At 51.8% G+C, this 26,211-nt stretch overlaps 1 protein-coding gene across 7 annotated transcripts; it reads right to left on the bottom strand.

Annotated features, from left to right (window-relative positions):
* Nucleotides 1-1,900: 1,900 nt before the first annotated feature.
* Nucleotides 1,901-26,211, bottom strand: SEPTIN4 (septin 4). Of its 7 annotated transcripts, XM_054535194.2 has the most exons (14): nt 24,492-26,211; nt 23,789-23,833; nt 22,534-22,541; nt 8,526-8,822; nt 8,079-8,172; nt 7,554-7,640; nt 6,937-7,060; nt 3,612-3,746; nt 3,381-3,498; nt 3,190-3,291; nt 2,899-2,995; nt 2,643-2,805; nt 2,388-2,487; nt 1,901-2,130 (listed from the first exon to the last, which is right to left on the bottom strand). In XM_054535194.2, the coding sequence occupies exons 1-14, from the start codon at nt 26,083-26,085 to the stop codon at nt 2,071-2,073; spliced, it is 3,024 nt and encodes a 1,007-aa protein (XP_054391169.1). In that variant the 5' UTR covers nt 26,086-26,211; the 3' UTR covers nt 1,901-2,070.

Genomic DNA, 26,211 nt, shown 5'->3' with positions numbered 1-26,211 from the left:
TATCCGTTCCCGTTTTGGTTTCGCAGCTGTCATCCGGTCCCAACGCCAGAATAGGAGAAAAACCTGCAGGCTAAGAGAGAAGGGAGGGCTGGGCCTGAGGTTCAGTCTTGGTCATCTCCGACTGGCGGCGCTAGGATTTCCCCCTTCCTGTGTCTTGATGGGTTCCTCCAACACTCACTTTGTATCGATAAACGACCCTGCAGTTCTTCACGACCTGCATTGTGCTGCCAGTCCTGAGTGAAAAACTCTCATCCCAGAGATGGGAAACCTGGATCTGAGACTGTCAGGTAGCTGCGGCCTCCTAGTCTGTAAAGGGAAGGGAGACCTGGACGCTCCCAAGGACCCGGCTTATCGCCCCTCCCTTTCTTTCCCGGGGACCCAGAACAGACCACAAGACGGAGGGTGGCCGCTGGAGGTCGCCGTGGCCCCGCGATACCACCAACCGACAGAAATGGAAAACAGTTGATTCAGATTCAGCTGATATTCTCAGTTCTGGAGCGTGCCTGAGCGCTTTAATTAGCCCGGGGCTAATGTCCTCACCCATCTTTGTTTATAGAACATTGAAACTTCAGTACTGTTGGTAAGTTCCAGGAAGACAGGAACTTTGCACTACTTTAACTCCAGGGTCTAGAACAGCCTGCAATCTAGCAGATGCTGTAAATTTTTTAATTAAATACTGAACTCCTGTAGGACGGTGATTGTGTTTTTATTCATTCCCAGCACTTACTATAGTGTTTGGTAATTACAATGGCTGCAGCAGTTGTTCAAAGCTCTATCACAGGCTTTCTACAGTGTAGAGCTTAACCTGCCTATCCCTTTTCCCAGATCAGGGGAAATAGAAAGTCAGGAGGTTGCACGCAGTTAATACCTTGTGTTTTCCCAAGGGCAGGTATCAAATACAAAACTGCTTCCGCCGCAGCTGGAATAGGCACAGGCATCAAAATGAGGCCTTTGGGGCCGGGCGCGGTGGCTCATGCCTGTAATCCCAGCACTTTGGGGGGCCGAGGCGGGCGAATCTCAAGGTCAGGAGATCGGGGTCATCCTGGCTAACACGGTGAAACCCCGTCTCTATTAAAAATACAAAAAATTAGCCGGGCGTGGTGGCGGGCGCCTGTAGTCCCAGCTACTCGGGAGGCTGAGGCAGGAGAATGGCTGAACCCGGGAGGCGGAGCTTGCAGTGAGCCGAGATAGCGCAGTTGCACTCCAGCCTGGGCGACAGAGCGAGACTCCGCCTCAAAAAAAAAAGGAGGGGGGGGTACTTTTGGACAGTCCTTTAGTATTGGGGAAGTGCCCCAAATTTCTTTTTCTTTTTGAGACAGAGTCTCGCCCTGTCACCCAGGATGTAGTGCAGCGGCGCCATCTCGGCTCACTGCAAGCTCCGCCTCCCAGGTTCAGCCATTCTCAGGCCTCAGCCTCCCGAGTAGCTGGGACTACAGGCGCCCGCCACCATGCCCAGCTATTTTGTATTTTTAGTAGAGATGGGGTTTCACCGTGTTAGCCAGGAGAGGTGCCCCAAATTTCTAATCCCTTAAGCCAGGACCTTGGTAGCCCTGAGGTGTGATGGAGACTCTGGACAGGACCACCTGTTGACCTATCCAGGACCCAAATATGCACCACAGCCAGGGATCTTTTTATTACCAAAGGTACTGTATGTGTGAAAGATGGAGAGTGACCCAGACCCCAGATAATAGAGGCATGATAGATATGATCGTTAAGATGGAGAAGCCAGGCTGGATTCTAAGCAAGGACTTAGAAGGCGAAAGGAAGTGGAAAGTTTTCCCCACTCTCCCTTCCCTACTAAAAGCCAGAAACCAACATCTTCTACCATTAGCCTTTCAAAACTGGGTCCCAGGATCTTGATCTCCAGGAGGTCATAAAAATACACACAGGGACACCAGAAGCCACCTACAGATTTATTAAACTTTATTTCCTCTGAGTCTCCGGGCAGTCAGCAGGGATGTAAGGCGAAGTGGCAGTAGCTGAAGGGGCCTGAGCAGAGCTGGTGCTGGGAGGGGCCGGCATGGACAGGAAGAAGAGGAGGAGATTTAAATATCCAGGGCTGAAAGTCAGTTAATAGGTCTCCTTCATCTGTTTTTGTATTTTGTGTAGCATCTCCTGCATCCGCCGCAGCTGGAATAGGCACAGGCATCAAAATGGGGCCTTTTGGAGAGTCCTTTAGTATTGGGGAAGTGCCCCAAATTTCTAATCCCTTAAGCCAGAACCTTGGTAGCCGTGAGGTGTGATGGAGACTCTGGACAGAACCACCTATCGACCTATCCAGGACCCAAATATGCACCAGAGCCAGGGATCTTTCTATTACCAAACAAAGAGATACCAACGTTGGTGATCAAACAGGAGACCTCCCCTATACCCCATACTGCTCTCACCTCCTCATCTTTCTCTCGGATAAGCTTCTCAGTTTCTGGATCTGTCCCTGGTGGGACAGCAGGGATGGGGAAGTCGGTACCACTTTCCCGAGTCAGTTTGCTAAAGGGAGAAAAGGGTTGATAAGGCGAGGAGGACCCCAGCACCCGCTTAGATTGAGCCCAGGGCCTATAGAAGAACAAAAGTAGGGCTTGGTCTCACCCAAGGCTAGGCTTGGGATCTCCCCCTGCCAGCTTTGTCCTGGCTTCTGGTCATACTTGCGATTCCGTTCCTTCACCACCAGGCGGGTCATGCTCTGGATGCACTGTGCCCGGTAGTTCTCATAGTGTGTCTCCCGCGTCACATCCTTCAGGTCCTGCATGTGGGTACGTACCAGCATTGTCCTCAGCTTCACAAAGTCGCAGTGCCCTGGGTTTTCCACTGCATAGCAAGGCTAGGGGTCAGCCAGAGGCATAGGTAGGGGAGAGCCACTGAGGGCAAGGAGATACCCTGGTCACAGGCTCAGTGCTTTACCTTCCACGATGCCCCAGGGGTAGAGTCGACCCCGAACTCGCCGCCCTCTGGCCTCTACTACAGTGTTGCTGCCAATTACTGCAAATGGGATGCTTTCCTGGAAGAGGTTAGGGGTGCCTGTCAGCACCCTCTGTTCTCACCTCTTTCTTTCCACCTGTATCGTCATCTTCTCTGCTTCATTCTAGGAAGCCAGGGTCCTTTCCCACCCTGATAGCCTGAATATAGAATTCTACTCCCTTTTTCTACCCGGAAGAAACAAGATGGGAATGGGATGCCCTAGAGTGGCCCCACCTTTAGGGCTTGGTCCTGCAATTTGAAGTCCTCATCCTCATCAGAGTCACAGTCTGGGAACTGATAGATCTTGATTCCAAAATGCTCAATCTCCTCCCGGATCTGACAAACAGATGAGGGGCCCACAGTTCTGGGGACCACATCCTTTCTAGAAGCCCACCTGATCCCCTCCCACCACCAGCTTCCCTCACTTTGCGTTTCTTGCGGTCCACTTCAGGAGGTGTCAGTGTGTCTGCCTTAGCCAGGATAGGCACGATGTTGACCCGCTGATGCAGGGCCTTCATGAATTCAACATCCAATGGCCGGAGCCTGGGGAACAGGAATCTGTGACCACCTGCTAGTGGCAGCCCTGCCCCTGGTGCTCTTGGCCTGTTCCCTTGACAGCACCCAGTGGTGCCAGGAGCCTCAGGCTTGGACCATACCCATGGCCGAAGGGTGAGATGAAGTACAGGCAGCAGTGCACCCTGTTGTCTTGGATGTTCTTTCGGTTCAGGCCACTCTCATCTCGGAAATACTGCTCAAACTGCTGATCAATGTATTCTGCCACAGGCTTCCAGCTGGGGCAGGGACAGACAAGCAGAGAAACTGTGAGAGTGGGAGCCACCTAGTGAGCTCTGGGACTACAGAGAAGTAGCCCACTTCCTGAGTAGTGTTCTTAACACACTGTTATTCCCTGGCTTACTTTACTAAATCTTCAGCGAAATTCCTCAATGGGATGGGGTGTATCTCACATGTCCTGATACAAAATTAGACTGAGTACTCAGGCAAGTTTAATAAATACTAGCTTGATGAGAGGGAAAGGGCCCAGGTGATCAAACAAGCAGTAAGAATAGGCTGGGCATGGTGGCTCACCCCTGTAATCCCAGCACTTTGGGAGGCCGAGGCAGGTGGATCACTTAAGGTCAGGAGTTTGAGCTGACCAACATGGTGAAACCCCGTCTCCACTAAAAATACAAAAATTAGCTGGGCGTGGTGGTGTGCACCTGTAGTCCCAGCTACTCAGGAGTCCGAGGCAGGAGAATCGCTTGAACCCAGGAGGTGGAGGTTGCAGTGAGCCAAGATCATACCACTCTAGCCTGGGCGATGGAGCCAGACTGTCACACACACACACACACACACACACACACACAAAAAAAAAAAAAAAAAAAAAAGAGAGAGAAGAAGAAGAAGAAGAAAAGAATAGCAAGGTGGCTGCAGGCAAATACCAACTGGAAGCCAGGGAAACCCTAAGTCAGGTTTCCAGGGTAACCTCAGAGCCTCTTCGCTCATGTGTTTCTACCCTTTCCTCTACCTCTCCAAACCCACTCCATCCTTCAAGGCCCTAAGAACCATCTCTTCCACGAACGCTCCTTTGACTATACCAATACACACTTCTCTCCCCTTCTCTTCACTACAAAGCAAAACAAATAAACAAATAAATTTCCCCAAGAACCTCAATTTTCATATCCTTTGCTCTTCTATTATCTTGTTTAATCCTCACTGCCCTGACAGGTGGACATTATGCATTATGATCATCATCACTCTCATTTCATACATGAAGAAACTAAATCCAGAGCAGCTAACAGATTTGCTCCAGGCCAGGTGTGGTAGTTCACGCCTGTAATCCTAGCACTTTAGGAGGCCAAGGTAGGTGGATCACTTGAGCCCAAGAGTTCAAGACCAGACTGGGCAACATAGCGAGAGCCCCGTCTCTACAAAAAATACAAAAAAAGTTAGCTTGGTGTGGTGGCATACACCTGTAGTTCCAGCTACTTGGGAGGTTGAGGTGGGAGGATAACCTGAGCCCAGGGAGCCCCGGGAGGCGGGTGATCAGGCCACTGCACTCCAGCCTGGGCAACAGAGTGAGAACCTGTCTCAAAAAAAAAAAAAAAAAAGAAAGAAAGAAAGGAGGAAGGAGAGGGAAAGGAAAGGGAAAGGAAAAGGACCTTCTGTAGGTCATTTAACTAGTAAATTCTCTACCCACCTGAGCCCCTACAGCTCAGTGCACTTGCCACTACACATTGCCTGACCCATTTACTAATTTAAGTTTCTATCTGATTGAAACATGTTAGAGAACTGCCCCCACCTCCCCTGCTTCCCTGTTGCCACTTGACTATAAGCCTCTCAGGGATAGGAATCATTCATGCTTGTTCTGAACCCCTTAAAATCCCTTAAAATGTGTGCTCAATACATTCTAGCTGATTTGATGCTCTGCTGTTGCCATGTTGAAATTCTTAAAAATTTTGAACAAGGGGCCCTACATTTTCATTTGCACTGAGCCCAACAAATTATGTTGCTGGTCCTGCAATTATCATTGTTAAAATTCCTGAGTATGCTGTAAATAGCCCTTTACACTTTTCAGTGCGCACACATCATGTTGGGTGATGTTCAAATCAATTGGAGAGGTGGTAAGGGCTGGTATATTTTAATTAAATAAATGTCGGACAAAATGAGTATATATGGAGGTGCACTTTAAACTGTGAGATACCTGGCAAATGAAATTATTAGTATTATGGAAGGTAAGAGACAGTAGGTAAATTGATTGAAGGAGATCATTTGCTCAAGATCATGAAGTTACTAAATGCCAATCAAGATTTGAACTCTCTGTCTAGGGCTCTTAGCACTGCCTGCCTAACTTCTTCATCAAAGCTACCACCTTTTCTCCTGTCAATCTCATTCATTCCCCTCTTCATCTACTCACTTAGGTCTGACCATTACCTAAGCTGGAGGTAATGGTCAGACCTACTGACCATTAGCTGGAGGGGGGTCCCTCCAGTGCCTGAAAAATAAAAAAGCCCGAATGATAGGGGGTTGTGGTAAAGCCAGCTTTTCTTTCGGCAGGTAGCCTAGAGGGTGGGTGCCTGGAGTTTAAACAAAGTTCCACCATTTTTCCCCTTTGCTTATTCTTCCTCACCTTTACCCTCCCTCCATACACGCCCAGCCCTTCAACAAGATTGTATGCGGCACCTAAAATGTTGCTAGTGAAAGGAAAAAGGGTGACAGTTTATTCGGCATCTACTATGTAATCGACTCTGTGCTACATGTTTTCACACTTCACATGTGTTTGTTTTTAAGGCTCTTCTTTCTTATCTTTTTTTTTGGGGGGTGGGGGAAGGTTTCACTTTGTCTTCCAGGCTAGAGTGCAGTGGTGCAATCACGGCTCACTGCAGCCTCAACCTCCTGAGCTCAAGTGATTCTCCTGCCTCAGCCTCCCCAGTAGCTGAGACTACAGGCCTATGCCACCATGCCCGGCTAATTTTTAAAACTTTTTGTAGAGATGGGATCTCACTATGTTGCCCAGGCTGGGCTTGAACTCCTGGCCTCAAGTGATACTTCCGCCTCAGCCTCTTCTTTCTTATGTCCCTACCCCATTATAGAATCATAGGGCAGAATTGGAAGGAACATTAAAAATCATCTATTCCAGCCTAGGAAAACCAGAGACCTTTGTTCATGTGTTTATCTCCTGACCTTCTCTCCACTATTATCCTATGACCCTCCCATATCCCCCTCTCCGAGAAACACCCAAGAATCATCAATAAATACTTCATAAATTTAAAAAAAAAAAAAAAAAAAAAAAAATCATCTATTCCAATCCTTTCCCTCTTACTTTATAAAGGAGGAGATTGCTGTCCAGTAAGGGAAGTCACATGCTCAAGGTCATAGACCGCTTTCTCCTGATAAGTATGGATATAGCTAGGCCTATGTGTGTACCTGTGTATGGAGAAGGGTGGCTCAGGGGCAGCTGGGATTGTGCTTAGTCAGACATACCACTCTGTGTTGTTGACTGCATCCCCAAAACCTGGTGTGTCCACAATGGTGAGCCGCAGCCTCACACCCTTCTCTTCTATGTCCACTGCATGCTTAGTGATCTCCACAGTTTGCATGATCCGCTCTGGAGAAGGGGGAAACTGAGGCCAGGGCAAGGGCAGGGACCTGCCCAGTCAGGATGAACCGCCCACCCCAACCAGCCTCGTTGCCCAGACTGCCTAATCCACACTGCCCCCTTCTCCACTCCCAAGCTGCCTGGGGGACTGTTCTCTGGGAACCAGCAAGGAGTACATTTCCCAACACAGGAAATGCCAGTGGCTGTTGGCTCTGGCCCCAGCCTCTTCTCTGCTCCCAGTTTTTTTCTTGGATTCCTGGAATCCTTGGGGGTCAGAGACTCATTCAGAGAGCAAGACTCTGGTCTCTGCCCTGCTTCAGCACCCAAATCTTTAGGGAGCTGGCTGGTGGGCTGCCAGGCAGATAGGCCTATGGAGAGCTGCTGTCAGTCTCTCTAGGAGGCCATGGTTTCCTGCATGTGGGGGAGAGCCCCATCCCCCAGACTCTGGAGTGAGTTTAATTTCCCAAGGCAAGTCTGCCTGATTGTCCTCTCCTTTCCTTACCTTCAGCACCAAGGAGTTTCCGGTCCCGGTACAGATCAGTGAGGAAGAGGCTATTGACAAGTGTGGATTTGCCCAGGCCAGACTCTCCTGAGAGGAGAGAGGACAGAGGCACCAAATCAGAAGGTAAGATCTATAGCCAAAAAGCAACTCCACTGGATCAAGGTTTGGGGGGAACTGCTTTCTTACCTAATCGGAACTAGACTAACCAAACCATAGCATTTTAGAGCTGGGAGGAAGCACAGAGATTGGTTTGGGGGAGCAAGAGATTGCCCGAGGTCACACAAAAAGAGGCAAAGGCTAGGAAACTGTTGGTCAGATGCTCTTTGCAACCAATTCGTACTCCCACCCCCACCCCACCCCACATACATACACTCTCACAGGCCAATGACTCCTGGCTGTTTTGCAAAACAGTACAGCCACTCGCTGCTTGCTCCCTCCGACCTATATTCCCTTCCCACTCACAGACACACACACCATCCCCACCTGAAACACACCCTGCCCAACCCAGCCTTGCCCCTTTTCTACCTGCCACCATGAGGGTAAAGTCAAAGCCTTTCTTCACGGACTTTCGGTGGACTTGGTTGGGAAGGGTTGCAAAGCCCACATACTCCTTGTCATCCTAGTAGACAGGAAGGCAGAATGCGTCAGGGTGAGGAGCCAAAGGGGCCCCGGCACCCAGCGCCAATCTTCTCTCCCTTTCAGGCCTTTGCCCCAGCCTTAAAAAAGCAGTGCCAGACTTCTGTGAGTTCCCATCTGAGGCCATCAGCTGGGCCTCCTGCCCTTGCTGAAACTGCAAATTTCCAGTGCCCTTGGGGGCAGATATCTTGGAGCTAGGGCTGACACAGGACTGAAAGAGGTCCTAGATACAAACACACACACACACACACACACACACACTCACACTCTGCTCCCTGCCCCCTGGTCTTCCTGCAGCAGCCCACTGAAAGGCAAAGGCAGGGCTGGAGGCTCTACCTCAGAGGAATCATAGGGATCAAGCTTGCCCCATGGGCTGCGGGGCCTGGCAGATGGGCTGAGAGGGGCTGGGGCACAGAAGTACTGCTGGTTGTCAGAGGACTGGGGCCACGAGGGGGGTCTGAACTCCAGGTCATCATCATAGAGGTCCGGGGCCTGGGGCCTTGGCTCCGGGACTTGGGGCCTGGATGCCCAGGTCTTAGCCTCTGGTGGGTGGCAGCTCTCATTTCCTGAGAAATCCTTCACGAACTTGCTCAGTTCTCCATCATCCGTGGTGTCCTCCAGGAAACGCTTGATCTGGGGGAAGCGGGGTGGGTGGAATAGATGGGTGGTGCCGGGAAGGGAGCCGGAAGGGAAGAATGAGGAAGGAGACAGAAGACAGGAGAAGGCAAGAGGGAAAGGGAAAGCACTTGTGGTTAGAAGAGAAAGAAACTGCAGCCAAGACAGAGGAAGTGCTCACCATCCCTCCCTCACCTGCTCACAAGCCTCCCCCATCCAATATGCCAGGAAGTGTTCCAGGGTCCAGGAAGAGCCCTGGGCACCCCCAGAGCCCTGGCAACTGCTCTTGGGAACTAAGGAACTCCAGTTCTGGTCTCCTTCTCAGCAGCATGTTTTTTGAGGCTGCCTTTCCTGGGGTTCTGGCCTAGCCAGGGACTGACTCAGGCCAGGAAGTAAGGCCAGACTGATTAAGATAGAGCAGACAGTGGCATTAAACCCAAAAGGAGAGTACAGTGCTTCAGAATGGGGCAGGGACATGAGGGAAGTAAGTAGGGGAGAAGAAAGCTGCCTGCATCAGGCAGGTCAACCAGCAGGGGGTTCTATACCTCCTGTCACTACTAGTCAGTGAGTTGGGGGACTGGGGTACAGAGTCTACTGCTGGTGCTCAATTCCCAGGGTTCACTGCCCAGGGCTCAGTATAGTTGATCCTACCCCTTACTCCAGACACTGAGCCACACCCAAATCTGACCCTGGGCCCTGGGAGAGAAGAGTAAACCCGCCAGTGGATGCTGACTGTGGGTGGGAGGCAGCTGGGAGAGACCAGGTAAGGGAGGATGGAAGAGCCCGGGAAAGGCTGGGCCTTGAGAGCTTCTGACAGCCCCCAACTGTGAGGGACATATAAGGGGAAGCACCCTCAGTTGTCTCCTTACCCCCTCTGCCCAGAGCCAGCAGTGCAGGAGAAGGCCTGGCCTGAACCACGACCCACAGGGAGTGGAAGGCAGAGAATGGACTGACTCCTCTGCAGAAGCCTGTTCTACCCCATCCCCAGCTCAGAAGAGGAACTGTTTCCCCCAACTCTCATTGTCAGCTCTAGACCCTAAAGATTCTCCTCTCCTTTGGGGGTCAGCCTCCTTTGTGGGGTGCCTGGCAGTGCTGGGCTCAGCTCTGCCTCACAATACCCACGTGCCACCCCCAGACAATGGACAAGGGCCGGCTGCAGAGGCTGACTCACTCTCTGAGGGTTAGCCAAGCCAGTGGGGACTACCCCAGACCACTGTGGAGTCCCAGCTAGAGTAGGGGAGATAAGATGGCCACAGTCTTCCTGCAAAGGGAAGAATTGAGGGAGGCAGATATGCATACTGCCAGGTGTATGCCAGAGGGAAGAGGTTGAGATAGGGAGGTTAGAGGGAAAAGTCTGCTAGGAGCTACTGCCAAGCTGTTGCCTCTGAAGTCTTCACACCTGCTTATAGCCATAGTCTCCAGTGCTCGCCTGGACAGAGGGGAGGAAAAGAGGCCCCAAAACTGGAACCAGCAGGTGCAGGCTGGGTGACCAGAAGAGGCTATCCTGAGGCAAGCCTAACCCAAGGCTTTTCTCACCTATGATATTTGTGAGGTCCAGTGGTGACCATACATCCCAGTCTATGCCTGTTGTCCTGGCATCATGATTAATTGTGCCCTTCCACTCTCAAAAGTGTCCCAGCTTAGACAATTAATTACATGGCAACAGAGAAGGGGTGGGACTGGGGGCAGCAGGACTTGTTGTCTGGCAGCTAATAAGTCTGGGGAATTCCAGGAAATCCTGCCTCTCTGCACAAATCCACAATGACCCAGCAGTTGGTCTGGGGGTCAGGACAAGGGTGGGAGAAAGCTGTGCTTCACCTGGTTTCCCAGGAGCACTGAGTGGAGGGGCAGGGAAGGGAGAAAGGAAGGCCCTAATGAAGATCCCTAGCCCCAACGATCTTCCAGCAGAGCCTCCAGGAACCCAGCACCATCCTCATCTCTGCCAGCCCTGGCTGCTCATCCGCATGGAGGGGGCCACAGGGGCTCTAGACAAGGAGTCAGGACACCAGGGTCCTCGCCTCCTACCTGTCCATCCCCACTCCCAGCTCTGCCAGTGACCAAATCATTTTCTGACTTTAAGCCCCAATCCCAGCCAAGGCAGGGGGAAGACAGGTCATGTCCACCCATCTCCCAGAGCAGCACCTTACCCCAGCTTCAGTCCTGTCCTCAGGGACAGAATTCCCTTGCCATCCCAGTGAACGGTCCATGTCCCACGCTTCAGACTCCCTGTCAGCAAGCTCTAGGTCTAATTTTATCTCCAAGGCAAAGTTCCTCACACACAGAAACAGCCTTGTTTTGATGCTCTTGTTGTCTGGCTTCCTGGCTTGCTCCTTTCCCTTTCTCTTTGACCCCCTTCTGTCTCTGGCAGGGGCCAAAAAAGCCTGTGGAATGTCCTTCCCCACCCCTCTTCTCCTCCCCTTCCCTTGGCTCCCACCCTCCAAGGACAGCTCAGCTGCAGCAGGATCACTTGGTTCCTCTGCATTCCCCTCCTCCTCTGATTGGCTGCCCTATGACGCCTGCCCGCTGCCTACCCTGGTGGGCACAGCACCAACCTCCCAATGTCTGTTTGCAGCACAGGCTTTTGATCCATTTGATCTCTCCTGTTAACCCCCAAAGACACTGTGGCCTGTCTGAGGACTATGAGCTGTCCCCAAGTGACCTGGCCCATCAGCACATGAGGACAGCCATCCAGGATACCCATTCCCAAAGGATTTCAATCCCCCAGTCTCTCTCTTTCACCTTAACTTTAAGCAGTGCTGGAGCAGGATGAGATGTCCTATACTCCCCCATATAGGTTTTCGTGGGAATGGTCCCACGCTTCTTCCCAAGTGTTCATTTGTTTTTTTTTTTTTTCCAGTGAGGAACATCACTGTTTCAGAAATCTGCTCCTAGATTTCCCTGCAGGGAGCACCAGCCACAGAGGAGACTTTGCTCCAGGGACTCCCCTTACCCTAGGACACCTGACCTCTGACTTATAGCAACCTGTATCAATTGCATCACTCCATGGCTTCCATAGTGTCAACAGGGGAGCTGTCAGCATTTGGTCTCTGAGGAGCACGGGTTCAAGGCAATGGGAGGCTGGCAGCCCAGAAGCTTCAGAGCTGCCATTTAGGTGGGAGATAAATTAAGGGTCCTGGTTGGAAGTGTGCACTCAACTAGGAGTCAGTGGGCCACTGTTTCTGGTTGGGTGGAAACATCTTTTGTGAGTCTGGATAGTGTCTTAATTTGAGGACTTTAATGTTCAGTTGTGAATGGCCCTTCCTTGCCTCCCAGGGAGGCTGGGGAGAGAAAGCACTCCCAGATGATAGATACCTTAAGCTGCTTTGAACCTGAGAAGAGAAGGTGCATCCCAAGTCACAGAATGGTCATTAATGTTGGCCTGTCATTCTTTTCACATGTAAATTTAAACCCCTGGCGCACCTGGGTTGGGGAGGTCTCCCCCACTGATTCCCAAAGCAGCTAGGACACTGACCTCCTTTGACAAAGAGACCCTCATAGAGAAGTCTTATCTGAACCAGTCAGCCTAAGAATTTGGCTGGCTTGAGGGCAGGGGCCTGAGGATGGGGACTTTGGTGGTGGTGATTGGGGTGGGGGGGTGGGGTGCCTTTAATTAGAGAAGAACAGTGTGGCCTCAGACAAGCCGAAAGCACCAAGACCTCAGCTGAACTGAACTTAGTGTGCGGCAGAAAAAGCCCCTCTAGCCCCTGCTGGGCTTGGCACTGGGGACAATCAGTGCTTCCCTAGGCTTCCATCCCTAGAACAATCAGTCCATCCATCCACCATGTGGGGAGAAGTGGGGGAAAGGAATAAGGACAGGCCTCTCTCAGGAACTCCCCTTGGGGGAAGGTCACAGGGTCACCAAGACTTCCTGGCCAAGGCTTGGGCCTCTGCCTGGACACAGTTTGAGAGACAAGAGCCCAAAAGGTTGGCCCTACCGAACCTGAAAACTTCTGATCCCGGGGGGCCCAGGGAGCTCCCTTCTGGAGGCTGCCCACAGCCAACATCCTGCCCCACAGGCTGGTCAGGGATCCCCCTGCTGTAAACAGTTTGTGTCCCCCCAGTGCAGAGGGCAAAGGCTGTAGGGCTTCCAGACTGGGAGGAGAGGATGGCGTGTGGCCTGGAGGTCCTGACACCCTTACATTATTTGTGGCAGGCTCTGGCAACAATGTCAGGAGAAGAGATGACATCTTCAGAGCCAAGCATCAAAACTTCCTACTTGGGCACCTCCAGGGAGGTTGGCTGGGGTTACTCTTTCTCTTCCCACTACAGGCAGGTGGCAGGGATGCGTGCCCCCTCCCCCACACACTGCAGAGGGACCTGGCTGGTGGGGAGGGAGCGGGTAGATGCAGCAGGAGGAAGCTCTCCCATTGTTCCTGTCCTGGGGGCAGAAGGATATAGCTAATCCCACCGGGCAGGATGGTGCGCTGGGCCTCCCCCTCTCAGGGGTCCCTTTGGGAAAGGGCCAGGGACTGCCCCTTGTCAGGCTGAGGGAAGGAGGGGCCAAGCGTCTCACCATCCCTACTGGGGAGGCAGGCAGTGTTTGTGAGCCTCCTCTGCGTTTTCCAAATGAAGTTGGTACTGGCCCATGTGCCCAGGGTAGGTGGGTGAGGAGGGGTTACTCAGGTAAAAGCTGACCCAGGCGAGGATGGGGACCCTCACCTCCGCTTATCACTGATGCGCTTTCCCCAGCCCAACATGCGCGTCTCCACCAGCGGGCACCTCCCTCAGCACGGACCCAACCCTTCGTCCTAGAGCGCAGGCATCACCCAGGGGTTGGGGCCCACTCCGTGGCTGCTCAGAGGGAAAAACTTGGGAGCTGCGACGCACCGCCGCCCGGCAGCAGTGCCAGCCTGTGCCCGGGGCCGGCGACGGCGCCTCCCACCCTGCACAGCCGCGGCTGCAGCGCCGCGGGTCCCCTTGCAGCCGCCCGGGAGCGACCGGCCCTGCGCACCCCAGCCCTGCCCCGCGCCCTCCCGTCTGCCTGCCTGTCTGCCTTACCATGGCTGCAGCCCGGGCGGGGCCGGCTCCGCCTGGACAGCGCCCGAGCGACCCGCAGCGGAGCTGCGCGCCGACCTCGTAGCACCGCCGTCCCCCTCCCGCCTCCCCGAGTGCGGACCGCTGGGGGAGGGGCCCGGCGGCGGGGGCGGAGCGAGTCGGCCCCGGGGCGGGGCCTGTACCTCAGCTGCTACCGGTGCCGGCGCGAACCGGGTCGGGGTGCCCAGCTGGGGGCCGGCATCGCAGCCCGCGACCCCCGGATGCGCAGAGTATGCAGTCACCCAGGACAGAGCGGAGAGCCTCGGCTCCTCGTCCCCGGGCTGCACTGGACACCTGGCTCTTTTTTACTCAGCTCCAGAAGCACCGCGGGGGCTTGAGCCAGTTCCCAAAGAAAAAGGAACGGCCCACCTGACATCCCCAGAAGGAGACGCCTTTGGAAGGGAGGGGGAGTTGCTGCATGAGTTGGAGAGAAACCATTAGTTACCGCAGGGATTCAACAAGGTTTTCACAAAGTGAAGCCGGCTGATGCCCAAGTTACTGATCACTACACCTCCTAAAGGGGAATGTCAGATATTCTCCACCTCCACCCGAGCTGTGAAGGGGCAGGTTAGAGGCAAGTTCCCTTCGTGCAGTACCCCAGATTACAGATTAAAGAGGATTTGCAGCACAAATTATCCAGGGATCATCTGCTGGAAGGATAGAAGGGAGAGGCTGAGTGGCTTTAACAGGGCGGTGTAGCCTTGCCTGTGGCTGAGGACAGTGGGGAGGGCCTCAGGAGAGGCCAACCCAGGCGTGACCCAGGCCCAGCTGGGCCACTCTTCCTCTGACAAGCAGGTGAGATGCTGAGGGGACAGATGCCCCAGAAGCTTTAGAGGCATTAGAGGCTCAGAAGGGTCAGAGCAGCAGCTAGGGGAAGGCAGATGCTTGTTGAGTCGGGTGTTGGTGAGGGATTCCTTGAGCTAAGTAGGGTCTGAGCTGGTCAGGCTCCTGTGGAAGTTTCCAGAAGCATGTCCCTTCCTGACCCACAAGACCCCTCTCTCAATGACAGGCTGACTGGCTTCTGCCTGAATACACTCTGGACAAAACTGAGACCCACAGGCACAGCCCTCTCTGTTGGTAGAAGTGCCAGAGGCCTGCCTGCTGTATTTCAGTCTGACCTGTGAACCAGTAGCACTGGTTGGGACCAGTCAGAACTCAGCCAGGGGAGGGAAGAGGGCCTGGGGCAGCAGGTAAGATCAGGCTGAGAAAAACAATGGGGCTGCTACTGGAGATGTTATTGGCTGTTTGGCACTGGTGGACTGGAAGATGGCAGGGTGTTCATGAGCCAGCAGCTTGAGGAGAAACCTTCCTAGCTGGGTGGCCTTGAGCAACTTACTTCACCTGTCAGGGTCTCAATTTCCATACCTGAAAATGAGGGGATTAAACTACATGATTTCTAAGCTTCCTTACAGCTCTGGCCTTCTAAAAGTGGATGCAGTGGGGGAAGGAGGATATGCTGTATGCTACTATAGGCCTTGGAGGAAGATAAGAGAACAAGGCAGCAGCAGGAGGTGCTGGAGAAAGGTTGGCCATGCAGTGATTCAGGAGAGGGCCCAGGATCTGAGTGAAGGGGGAGGACGTGTAGGATGGGGGCAGCAGCTTGGGTTCCCTGAAAGGGAACCTCTAAAGGTACAGAGAGGCTCCCGGAAAAGACCTAGGGTAGATCAGGGAATCCAAAGTGTACTCAGGAAAACAAAGACATAAAGAGAGAAACCAATGGCAGTTGGAAGTCTGCAGAAGCAGCAGCTGCTGCTATCATCAGCCCCAAATGTCAAGCTTGGGCTATACAAAGCCCCACTGTTCAAAGCCCTGGGCCTCCAGTACTCATGTATGCACTCTAAGAATACCTCTTGCGTGCTTCCAGAGTCCTGTGGCCTGGGGTGAGGAGAAAGCCTACATCAGGGAAGACAGGCCCCAGCAGAAACCGTTGTTTTCCTCTATTATAACATGGCCCTCCCCGTGGCCTCAGCTGAATTCCAAGTGTGGACACAGACACATCTCAAAAGGCAGCCCAACCAGCTCATCCTCAGCTGTGGCTGGAATCCCAGCTCTTCTCTGGCACCTGCTGCCCAGGCAGCAGGTTGGTACCAGCTTGCCTTGAGTAAAGTGAGGCCCCAAGCAAGTCCTGGGACCACAGAACTTAGCTCTAAGCCAAGAATATTGGGGTCTAATCTCTTTCTAATCACTGTACCACAGGCCTAACATGAGGCATGCTGGGTGAAATAAAAGCTGAAGACTGACTTTGAGCCATCCCACCTGCACAAGCCCTGCATGCTAACCTACTGCAGCATTCAGAGAGCTCTGAGAGAAATTGGCCTGGGCACAAGTCCCATGCCAACTTGGCTATTATCTCACTGCCTGAAAGTCCCTTGCCCTCTCTGGGCCTCTGTTTCCCCCACTGAAAGAGAAGACTGGACTTCTCCCAACTCTAGCTCTTACATTCTGTGTGATGGAGGCAGGGTCTAATACCTGCAGGGCCAAGATACAGCAGCCCTTGCGTCAGTCACTGGCGATTTACCGAGTGCTCTTCCTCATCTCCAGCCAGCAGGTGGCCTGGCCAACTCTGCTTCAGCATGGCTTAGCTCTTGGAGCGCTAGTTCTCCCTCAAAATTCAACATCCCACCAGGCATTGATGGCCTTGACTGCAGTACAACTCCCCAGGCACTGCTAGGGCATGGTATCTGAGCCAGTCTAGGGGAGTGTCTAGCTGGGAAACTCAGCTCAGCCACCATAGCTCTAGCCTACTGTCTTGGGCTCCGTTGCTTAGGTCAGGCCAACATGATATGTCCTGGCCCCTCCACTAGGTCTTTCCTGCCCACCCATAGGTGCAGGTTGTGTGGCACAGGACCTAAGCAAGGAGGCTGCACGTGGGCCATCCCAGGGCCCAGGTTCAAAGCCGATAATAAAGAGCAATTACCACAGGAAATCAGGATTTCAGATCTGCTTGACTAGCAATGGCCACTTCTGCTTCTCAGTAGCTAAGTTTCCCTAAAGTGGCAGAAGAACTAATTGTACATCCCTTCCCCATTGAGATAGATGAGTCACTGATGATACAGTCAGAGAGTCCTTGGACCAAAGGCCATCACTGAGCCGTGTCTTTCAAGGAAACCTCAGCAAGTCTGTCCAACAAGGTCTGTGGTGGACAAAGGCAATAAACCAAAATACATTAAGCCCAAATCTTCCCCCAGCTTCTGCCACATATCCCCATGATCCTGGGGGCAGGCATAAGGTGTGGGTGGCAAGGCTGGGGAACACTGTGTTTCCTGGCACCTGCTGAATGGCTGCAAAGAGGGGCAGTTCCAGAGCTGGCAGGGTGCTAGAAGCCAGCCACTCTGATAGGGCAGACAGTCCTTCCAACACTCTCCGTGAGCACGGCAGGGCCATAGGAGCTCAGGGTTGGAAAGGACTTACAAACCTCCTAATGTGACTACTCACCAGATGTCTGAAGGCTCCCCTGCCTTCCCAGCCTCTGCTTGAATACCTACCTCCGATGGCCAAAAATTCACTGATTCTAACAACTGCCCTTCAACCTTTGGGCAGCCAAGTTACCAAAGTCTTCACTATACTGAGCCAAAATCTGTCTTTCCCTGGCTTTTACCCTCCATATGCCTCCATGCTGGAAGCTTTGCTGACTCATTTCATTGGACTTTGCTTTGTCCTTTGATGTCCACACCCTTTCAAGTGACCCATCTGTATACTTTTCTCTACCAAATTCACCACAAGCTCCTCAAGGGCAAGGGAGTATGTCTTTTCTTTTAACCTTTGCTCACTTCAAATCAGCAAACATGTGATGTGATGTTTGTCTGGGTGTCCAGGCCTCTGCCCCCAGGAGATGGCTGATCAATATGGATTGACTAAAAGGACTCATTGATTAGTTTTCCATTCTGATTTTGGAGCCCAGACAAGCCTTGAGGCTCTGCGCTTCATTGACCCTTCACTTGCCCTTCATGCTGGCTGCTCACAAGCTCACACCCACCTCCCAGCCCTGTGGTTCACATGCAAAGACACAGATGTTACTCCCACTAAAACCTTTCCCTTCACAATTCTTGATATCTAAAGGTGCTGCTGAAATATTGAGAAGGATTTTCCAGGGAGACGTGCCTATAGAAGAAGGGTTTCTATACCATATAGTTGACTCCCTGGGACAGATTGCTCCTTAAAATGCTTCCAGCTTTGATGAACAAACTCTGAGCCTCAATTTCTTCATCTGTGAAATAGGGAGAATAAATCCACTCATAGGTTACTGTGAAAACCCACTAATGCACTTAACATGATCACTAAATGAATGGTAGCTATTATCTCCACTAATAAGAAAATTATCAACATCAAACCAGTAACTGTCAACTGTGACTATTTCAAATGCCTTCCCTCCAAAGGATTTGGAGTGTGCATGTGTAATAGGTGTAGAGAGGTGGGAGGACAGAGAATACCAGAGTAATGCCTTAGATTAAAGTGACATTGGAATGACCAAGCCGCCACCACCTGTGGAGTCAGCTTCTCCAGCTAGACACCATCTCTAGAAAGCTGGTGCTTGGTCTCAGACCTACCGACCCAAATTCCCGGAAACAGCCACTGTGGAGACCCCTGGAACTAGATGACTTTGCCGGCAGTGGGTGTGCCAAGGAAGCGACACCCACAGTGTCAGCCTGAGCTTCCCTCAGGAACTGCCTCACATTCTGTCCCCCTCCTCCAGGCTTCATTCAGCCCCCAAGGTGCAGCTGTCTCCTGCTGCTCCCCTAACAGCAGCTGAGCCAAAGGCAGCTGAGCAGAGGAGGGTGAGGGGACATGGCCATTTCTGCCTCTCAGGACAGCCTTCCTCTGGCTGAGCACCTGTCAGGGTGGCTCCTGGGTTACAGATTTACTTCCTCACCCAAGTATGCACCCTGGCCTCTGAAGCCAAGCTCCCTAATCTACCCAGGCCCACTGTTTCTGTTACTTGGAAAATCCACCATTTCAAACAGCACCAAACTACTCTGCAGAAAGATGTGATGTTGGAGATGGGTTTCGGTCACCACACACCTTCTGAAAATACACCAAAAAGTCCACAATGGATGTGGCAGGTTCTTCCCTATGTGGGATTATTCTGGGCAAAACAAAGAACTGAGGGAGTCTGGCCTCAGCTCTGCTATCAAGTCTGAGAGAAAAGCATCGTATATTCCTGCCCCCATTTTATAGGCAGAGGAAGTAAACTGCCCAGGTCTCACTGTGAAGCCAGGACATTGTCCCCTCTGTGCTTTCAGGCAGACTGCACCACAGCTTGTACTAGGTGACCAACTGTCCTGGTCTGCCCAGGACTTAGGGGGTTCTTGAGACATGGGACTTTCAGTGCTAAAACCAGCAAAGTCCCAGGCAAATCCTGATGAGTTGGTCAACTTAGCCTGTCCCCAGATTAGCAACTCTTAGCCAGAGGTCACCAGCCTTCCATCCTGCTCTGGAATTGGCTGCCCATGGTAGCTGGAAATGAACAGGGTGCCATCTGACAGGGTAAGATGCTTGCTTCCTAAGAAGCTGTGCAACAATGGTCAAACTGCTATAAAAATCCTCCCAAGGCCGGGCGTGGTGACTCATGCCTGTAATCCCTGCACTTTGGGAGGCCGAGGTGGGCGGATCACAAGGTCAGGAGTTCGAGATCAGCCTGACCAATTTGGTGAAACCCCGTCTCCACTAAAAATACAAAAACTAGCTGGGCGTGGTGGCGGGCGCCTGTAATCCCAGCTACTCAGGAGGCTGAGGCAGGAGAATCACTTGAACCTGGGATGCAGAGGTTGCAGTGAGCCGAGATCGCACCATTGCACTCCAGCCTGGGTGACAGAGCGAGACTCTGTCTCAAAAAAAAAAAAAAAAAAAAAAAAAGCCTCCTGAGATGCCCTGCCCCATTTTCAGCAGTTCTGCTCCATTCTTTCAACAATTCTCTTTCTTCTCAACTACGAGCCTCTACCCAAAGCAAGAGAAATGCCAGGTGCAGTGGTTGGTGCCCATAGTCCCAACTACTCAGGAGGCTGAGGCAGGAGGATCACTTGAGCCCAGGAATTCGAGATTACAGTGAGCTATGGATCACACCACTGCACTCCAGCCTGGGCAACAGAACACTTTAAAAAAAAGTGAGGGAGGGTTCCTTTCACATAGCCCATGACCTAGGATTCTGTGAACATCCTCATGAATGTGGAAACTCCCTGAGTTCCTCAGAGGCTTTGGATTTCGCTTTGTAAAGGAAGCAAACCTGAGCAAAATGTCTGTGATTCAGAAGCCAACAGGCGGCTGATCATCCCATCCCTTAGGGGTCACATGGCATGTCACCCAAAAGACACTGAGGTCTGCCTTAAGTATCAGTGAGATGGCCTCCTCTGATTCCTGGCCTATTTTCCAGAGTTGGTTTCTTGCATAATTGATAGAGCAAACCACCTTGCCCTATGACAGCCTGAGAAGTCACATTTAAGGATGAGTAGGTCAGATGCCTTGAGGACACAGGATCTTGGGGCTAACGCACCCTGTCCATCAAAGGCATTGCAGCCCCTCCCATCAGAACTGCTTTATTTCCAGGAACTCCCCAGGGCTATGTGAGAAGGCAGCCCCCAGTGACCCATTAGGGCACCCTCAGGACCTTCCTGTTGAGCTTTTGCTAGTTCTGATCCCAAAAAAACCCCATCAGGAATGCTTCCCTCAGTCCAGCACAACCTCCTCTGGGGAGACTCCAGCCCCTAACGTCCCAATCCAAGGATGAGAAGCATCTGTCCACCCCATTCCTTAGACAAAAGGCCTTTGAGGGGCCATTTGGGAAGGGATTGACACTTAAAAGAAAGATGGGCTGAATCAGGCACCATCCCCAGCTGTTCACTTAGAGAGGCTTGTGAAGCTCAACAACAAACATGATGCCTTCCACAAGCCAGGCATCGTGGCCAGGCCACCAGAGAATTCCTGCCAGGAATGGAATCTGGAACAGACTCTATGGTCAACCATTCCCAGATCAGAGGAATCAGAGGCCTTGGACACCGGCACCACAGCGTCACCATCCTGAGGCTGCATGGGGCCATGCCGGCTGAGGGACAGGCCGGGGAGAGCCTAACTCTCTCATGCATTAGAGAGCACCTGGCCCACCTCCATGCCATCCTACCTCCAGAGAGCCAGAGAAGACCAGCAGCCCAGCTGCCTGGGAGCCTTCTTTTCTTGGCTTCTGGGGAGCAGCTCTGCTGCTGAACAGGGCTGGAGAGCTGTAATTATCGAGACAGGATAAGAGCTATTTTAGGAAGGAGCCATCCTGTTGCCAAGGCTTTTGACTTCCTAAACTAAAACAAGATGCACAGAAAAAGGGGGTGAAGGTGGGGGAGAACAGGGAGGAGCCTGCTCAGTCAAAAACATCAAATCTTGACTGAAGGGAAATATTAACCCCTTCCCAAAGGTACAGTTTGCATCTAGGGGTGAGCAAAAGGCTAGCTAAGACACCACCATCCCCTGGCTTTGGGAAGGAGGGCATAACCTGATCCCCTACCCATCTCCCTGTGGACTCCCTCTCTCCTAAGACCCTCCAAGAGCACTTACTCAGTCTCTTCCATCTATTTTGACATTTGAGCACAAACTATTTCATATTGTTGTTTAAATGTTTCCTGTCTGTGATTTATCTCCCCAACCACATGGCAAGTTTCTCAAGGCCAAGGAATGTGTGTGCTGTGAAGCTTCAATTCTTCCCCTGAAAGTGCCTAGCAGAGTGCTAGGCAACTGAATAAAAATTGTTTATGGAAGGAAGGGAGGGAGGGAGAGAGGAAGGAAGGAAGGGAGAAAGGGAGGGAGGGACTTACTGTCTTGCATGGAGATAATCTCTGAAAGTAGCCACTCCCACCTACAGCTGAGCTCAGGGCATGAGGTTGGATAAGAACCCATGGCAGTGGGAGGTGGCAGCCTTGTTTCTGGTCACCTCCCCTTCAGCTGTTCCATTATCTGAGCTTAGGCTGACCCCCACTATGCACTCATTTGTTTTCTATCTGTGGCCAACTGTCCATCCTGAGTCCGCCTATGAATGGGACCCATTAGAGGCCATTGCTAGGCTTTGGGTGATAGAGAAATATGGCAAGAGAAAATAATGGAAGTAGGAAGAGCTTTGACCATCTTATCAAACATGGGCCAAGAATAGCCAAAGTACTTATGGGAACAATGCAGCAAAATCAGGACACTGCCAAAATCAGGACACAGGACTGCTGAGAGCAGAGTCCACCTTGAGTTTTTCCAAGTTGAGGATCCAAATAGTGTGTAACCCAAAAAAGCAACCCCTTTCTGGAATGCCCCAGGCTGAAAAGAGGAGAACCAGGTGGGGACTGATCCAACGGCTACCTAGACGGCCTTCCCACAGAGCACTTGGCAAGATTCATCATCTGCCAAAAGGTCTCTGTTCTTTCTAGGACCGCAACTAGCTCATACAGTGCTTTTGTGCAAATCCCCCTCTGGGGAGATGTGGCCCCACAGGTGCACAGCTTGGCAAATGGAACACAGGTTATATTTCAGCCCCCCACTTGACCCCTCTACCAGGTGCTCTTGTGCAGTGAACAATCTGCCCAACCATAGGGAGCAGCTCTGTCTCCCTCCATGCCCACTCCCATTACAGGACAGGAGATGGATTTCGATTGTGGGGTGGGCCCAGGAAGACTGGGAGTAACCTCCCAGGGGCATTCTTACCTCCTCATCTGTCATAACAGAGTATGCTTACCTCCTCATCTGTCATAACAGAGTAGAAGCCAGGCATTCCCAGGGGCAGCAAAGGAAATTCAGAAAGTGCCAATAGGAGGGGAAAAAGAGAAATTTACTAAAGATGCCCAGTGGACTTGGGCAAACCTGGCCCAATCCCTTCCTAGTGCAAGTGGCCCAAATAACAGCAGCTAGTATTTACTGAGTGCTCACTGTTGCCAAGCACCGTGCTAAGTGTTTTACTGGTAATAGCTTGTAATAATCCTCACAATAACCCTAAGAGGGAGCCATTATTCTCAGTAACAGATGAGGAAACTGAGGCTTGGAGAGGTAAAATAACTTACCCAAGGTCACAGTCAGAAAATAGTGGACCCAGGGCCCAAATCCAGTTAGATAACTCGAGTTCGTACTTTACTATGCCCCTACTTTATAGAGCTTTGCTCCCTCTGAGGAGCAGGGCTGCCCTTCTCTGCTCTTTGCTGACAATCACTAGGAGGGTTCATGCTGGTTGGGATTGGATGGCATTCCCAGGGCTCTCTCCTCCCCAGGAACTGCTTTATCCATAGCCCTGGCCTCTGTCATGCTCATAGGGCTGGAGTATATTTTGGGCCACAATGCTCATAGCAAGAAGTCCCTGCTGCGAAGATTTACTCCGTGAAGTCTGGTCCCCATCCTCCCCTGCCCCCAGAGAGGCCAAGAGTATAAAGGGAGCGGAGGGTCACAGGGCCTGGGGACTCTTCTCTTAAGGATTCTAGAGCTGCAAGACACACTGATGGCCTCAAGGGGGAGGCCCAGACATCTCTGAAGATCCTGCCTGGGCAGCACCAATAAGTACCCCAGGTGGTAAAGTGGGGGCATGAGGAGGGTTCTGAGGAACCAGAGAAACACATGAGAGGAGCCCCCAGCCTGAATTAGCGTGAAGTCAACTCTGAGCAAGACTGTGAAGCAGGTGGTTTGCTTTGGTGTATTTTTTAAAATCATGTGACAGATGACCAACTAAGCTGAAAAGGCCATGAGGCTTAAATCATTCTCCATTCCAGAAGTAACTTCCTGTTAAAAGGAGACTCTTGAAAATGGAAAATGTCCCAAGCCCCAAAGAAATGACTCTAATGGAGAAATTTTCAGCAAGATGAGAAGTTGCTCTGCTTCTTCAGGTCAAAATCCCAGCATTTATCTCCTAAACGACCCAGCTCTGTAGATACATAGATGCCACTCCTCACCTGTCCTCCCATCCCCCAAGCTCCCACAGTGGGTCCATAGGAGGGAAAAGCACAGACCTTTTAGCCACCAGATGACACGATTGTACATTTCCTCAGAGACATCTGAAAGTAACAGAGATATGGTTGCTTTTCTTCTCTCTGTGGGATGCACATCCCACTCTCCACTCCTTGCAGCTCCCTTTCTAGCTCCACATTTCTCCACCCAAAGGTGCCCTCAGTCCTTGGTCCTCTCCAAGGAGCTCCTCCAGCCTAGGACTATATATCATATTCCCACTCTCCCTTTCTCTTTTTTACACCCTCTCTCTGTGCCACTGTGAATGCCTTTCCCCTCCTGGAATCCCAGCTCATCTGCATCCCACCCTCTCCACTTTGTAGCCAGAGTATTTACCTGAGGCCCTTATTCTATTTAACAGCCCTTACCAGCCCTCACCCCAGCTCAGTTCTTCATCCCCACTCAGGAAGCAGCTTTCAACCCTGCAAGCCCCTCTCTACTACCTTCAATTGAAAAGGTAAGCAGTGTTGCCTGGAGGAGTCAATGCCTGTCGCCTGGCCCAAGCATCATCATCGATGTCATTAGCTTGGAGCACAGAGAAGCTGGCAGGGAAGGAATGGAGCAATAGGCGCAAGGATAGGACTAGCTTTGGCACTGGCAGGAGAGCAGCCCTTAGGCCCAGAATGAAGAGGTGGTCTTTCCTGCCCACCCCAACATCCCATCTTACTAAATTGGGGCTGCACCTGGGCAGTCTGCTTCTTCACATACCCAGGAAGAAAGCACTAAACCTTTGAATGGGTTGTTTGCAGGTGTGCTTGGGGGTCTGTGGCACTTCACTCAGTGGTGCCCAACTTGGAAACTCCTTTGGTGGTGATGGTGGTGATAGGCTTGCCTTCTCTCTCTGGAACTTCAGATCCTCACAGAAAGGGCTAGAGTCTATTTTAAAACCGGACAATAAAAGATCTAGGGAAGGAGAACACTTAGGCTCAAACTCCGGTGTTGTCAGCTGGCTTTGGGGTGTTTCAACTTCAGGATTCAGCAAGGGCCACCATGAGGAGTCAGGTCCGTACCTAGGTAATGACCGAGGAGGCAAGGGCCGAGGGGTCAGTTCCAGTTCTGCATGGATGGAGGGCTTTTGCGAGAGTTCTGGATACCTGGGTGTAGGTCCTTGGGACATGTAGGTAGTTTCTGGGGGTTTTTGGGTTTGCTGTTTATAGATGGGCTCTGGAGTGACAAACATGGATGACTTGTGGGAGCCCTCAGACACTGATCGAGCTGTCACATGGTGAGTTGGCTCTACTGACTGTACCCCTGGGGAGATAGTGACCCTGCGGCCAACCTCGCTGTTTCCTCGGATTGGGGTCCTCACGTTGGACTCCACCTGTGATGATACTAAGACCTTTGCGGAGGGCTTGGTTTCAGGATAGACAGAATACTTGTGAAGAGACTCAGGGTCTACCCGTGCAGAAACTTGGTGTACACCATCAGAATCTTTAAGGACAGAGAGTTTGAGCGATGAGTCCAAGTTCATATTCCTATACAAGGCCTTGGGTTTTGAAGGAATTGGACCGTAAGGACCTGTTTCTGATTCTTCTACAGGGACCCTTCTCTGGGCTGTCTGATAGTCTGCAGAGACACAGCTGCTTCTGTGCTCTGGGAGAGAGGGACTCCTTGGAGATCTGATCTCACTAGTAGTCGTAATTCTTTGGATGGGCTCAGTTTGTACTGCTTCATCCTTTGGGTAAGACAAAATCCTACGGGGAACTCTGACTCCTTGGGGGTTCTGGACCTTGGATGGTGGGTCATCTTCTAAGATTTGTGATTGTAAGTTATTCTTCTGGTCTTGAAAACTCAACCGATGAGTAGATTTGGCATCTGGGATTGATGAAGCATGATGGCCGACCTCGCGCCCTGACTTGCTCTCACCACCTCTTCGTGCTGCTTCCTCTCTGGGTGGACTAACATTCCGTTGTCTGCTTGAAGCATGGGAAGCCAGTGTCTGAGTTTGCTGGCTCTTTAGATGAGGAGAGGAATGGCGGGATGACTCTGTTCTTGGTCCAGTCTCAGTTCCCCGAGGAGTGGGTACTGCATAGTGTCCAGGTCCTGACTGGAGGGAGACAGATCGAGGATAGTCTGATGCCGAATGAGGAGTGGTGGGATGTGCAGCTTCTGATCTTCGGTGGGAAGGGTTCAGGGAGACTGCAGCACTTCGATGGCTTGAGGCAAGAACGTACCCATGTCCCCGCTGAGGGGATGTGTTAGTAGTAACCTCAGACCCTCTCTGTGCTGAAACCGCTACCTTGGCCCCAGGTTTATTTGTCTTGACCATCTGATAGATTGTGCCCTTCTGAGTAGATCCCATATTTTACCGGCTGGCTTGTATTCAGGATCCTAATGATGCCTGAATATTTACCCTGTTTTAAAGCTGCTGTTCTTCGGCTCCCACAAAAGTGGCTGTTGTTCTAAGAGTGTCTCAAATAGTCCCCTT

This window comes from Pongo abelii, chromosome 19 (assembly GCF_028885655.2).
Source record: "Pongo abelii isolate AG06213 chromosome 19, NHGRI_mPonAbe1-v2.0_pri, whole genome shotgun sequence".
NCBI classification, from domain to species: Eukaryota; Metazoa; Chordata; class Mammalia; order Primates; family Hominidae; genus Pongo; species Pongo abelii.
This window is presented reverse-complemented; position numbering and strand designations above follow the sequence as displayed.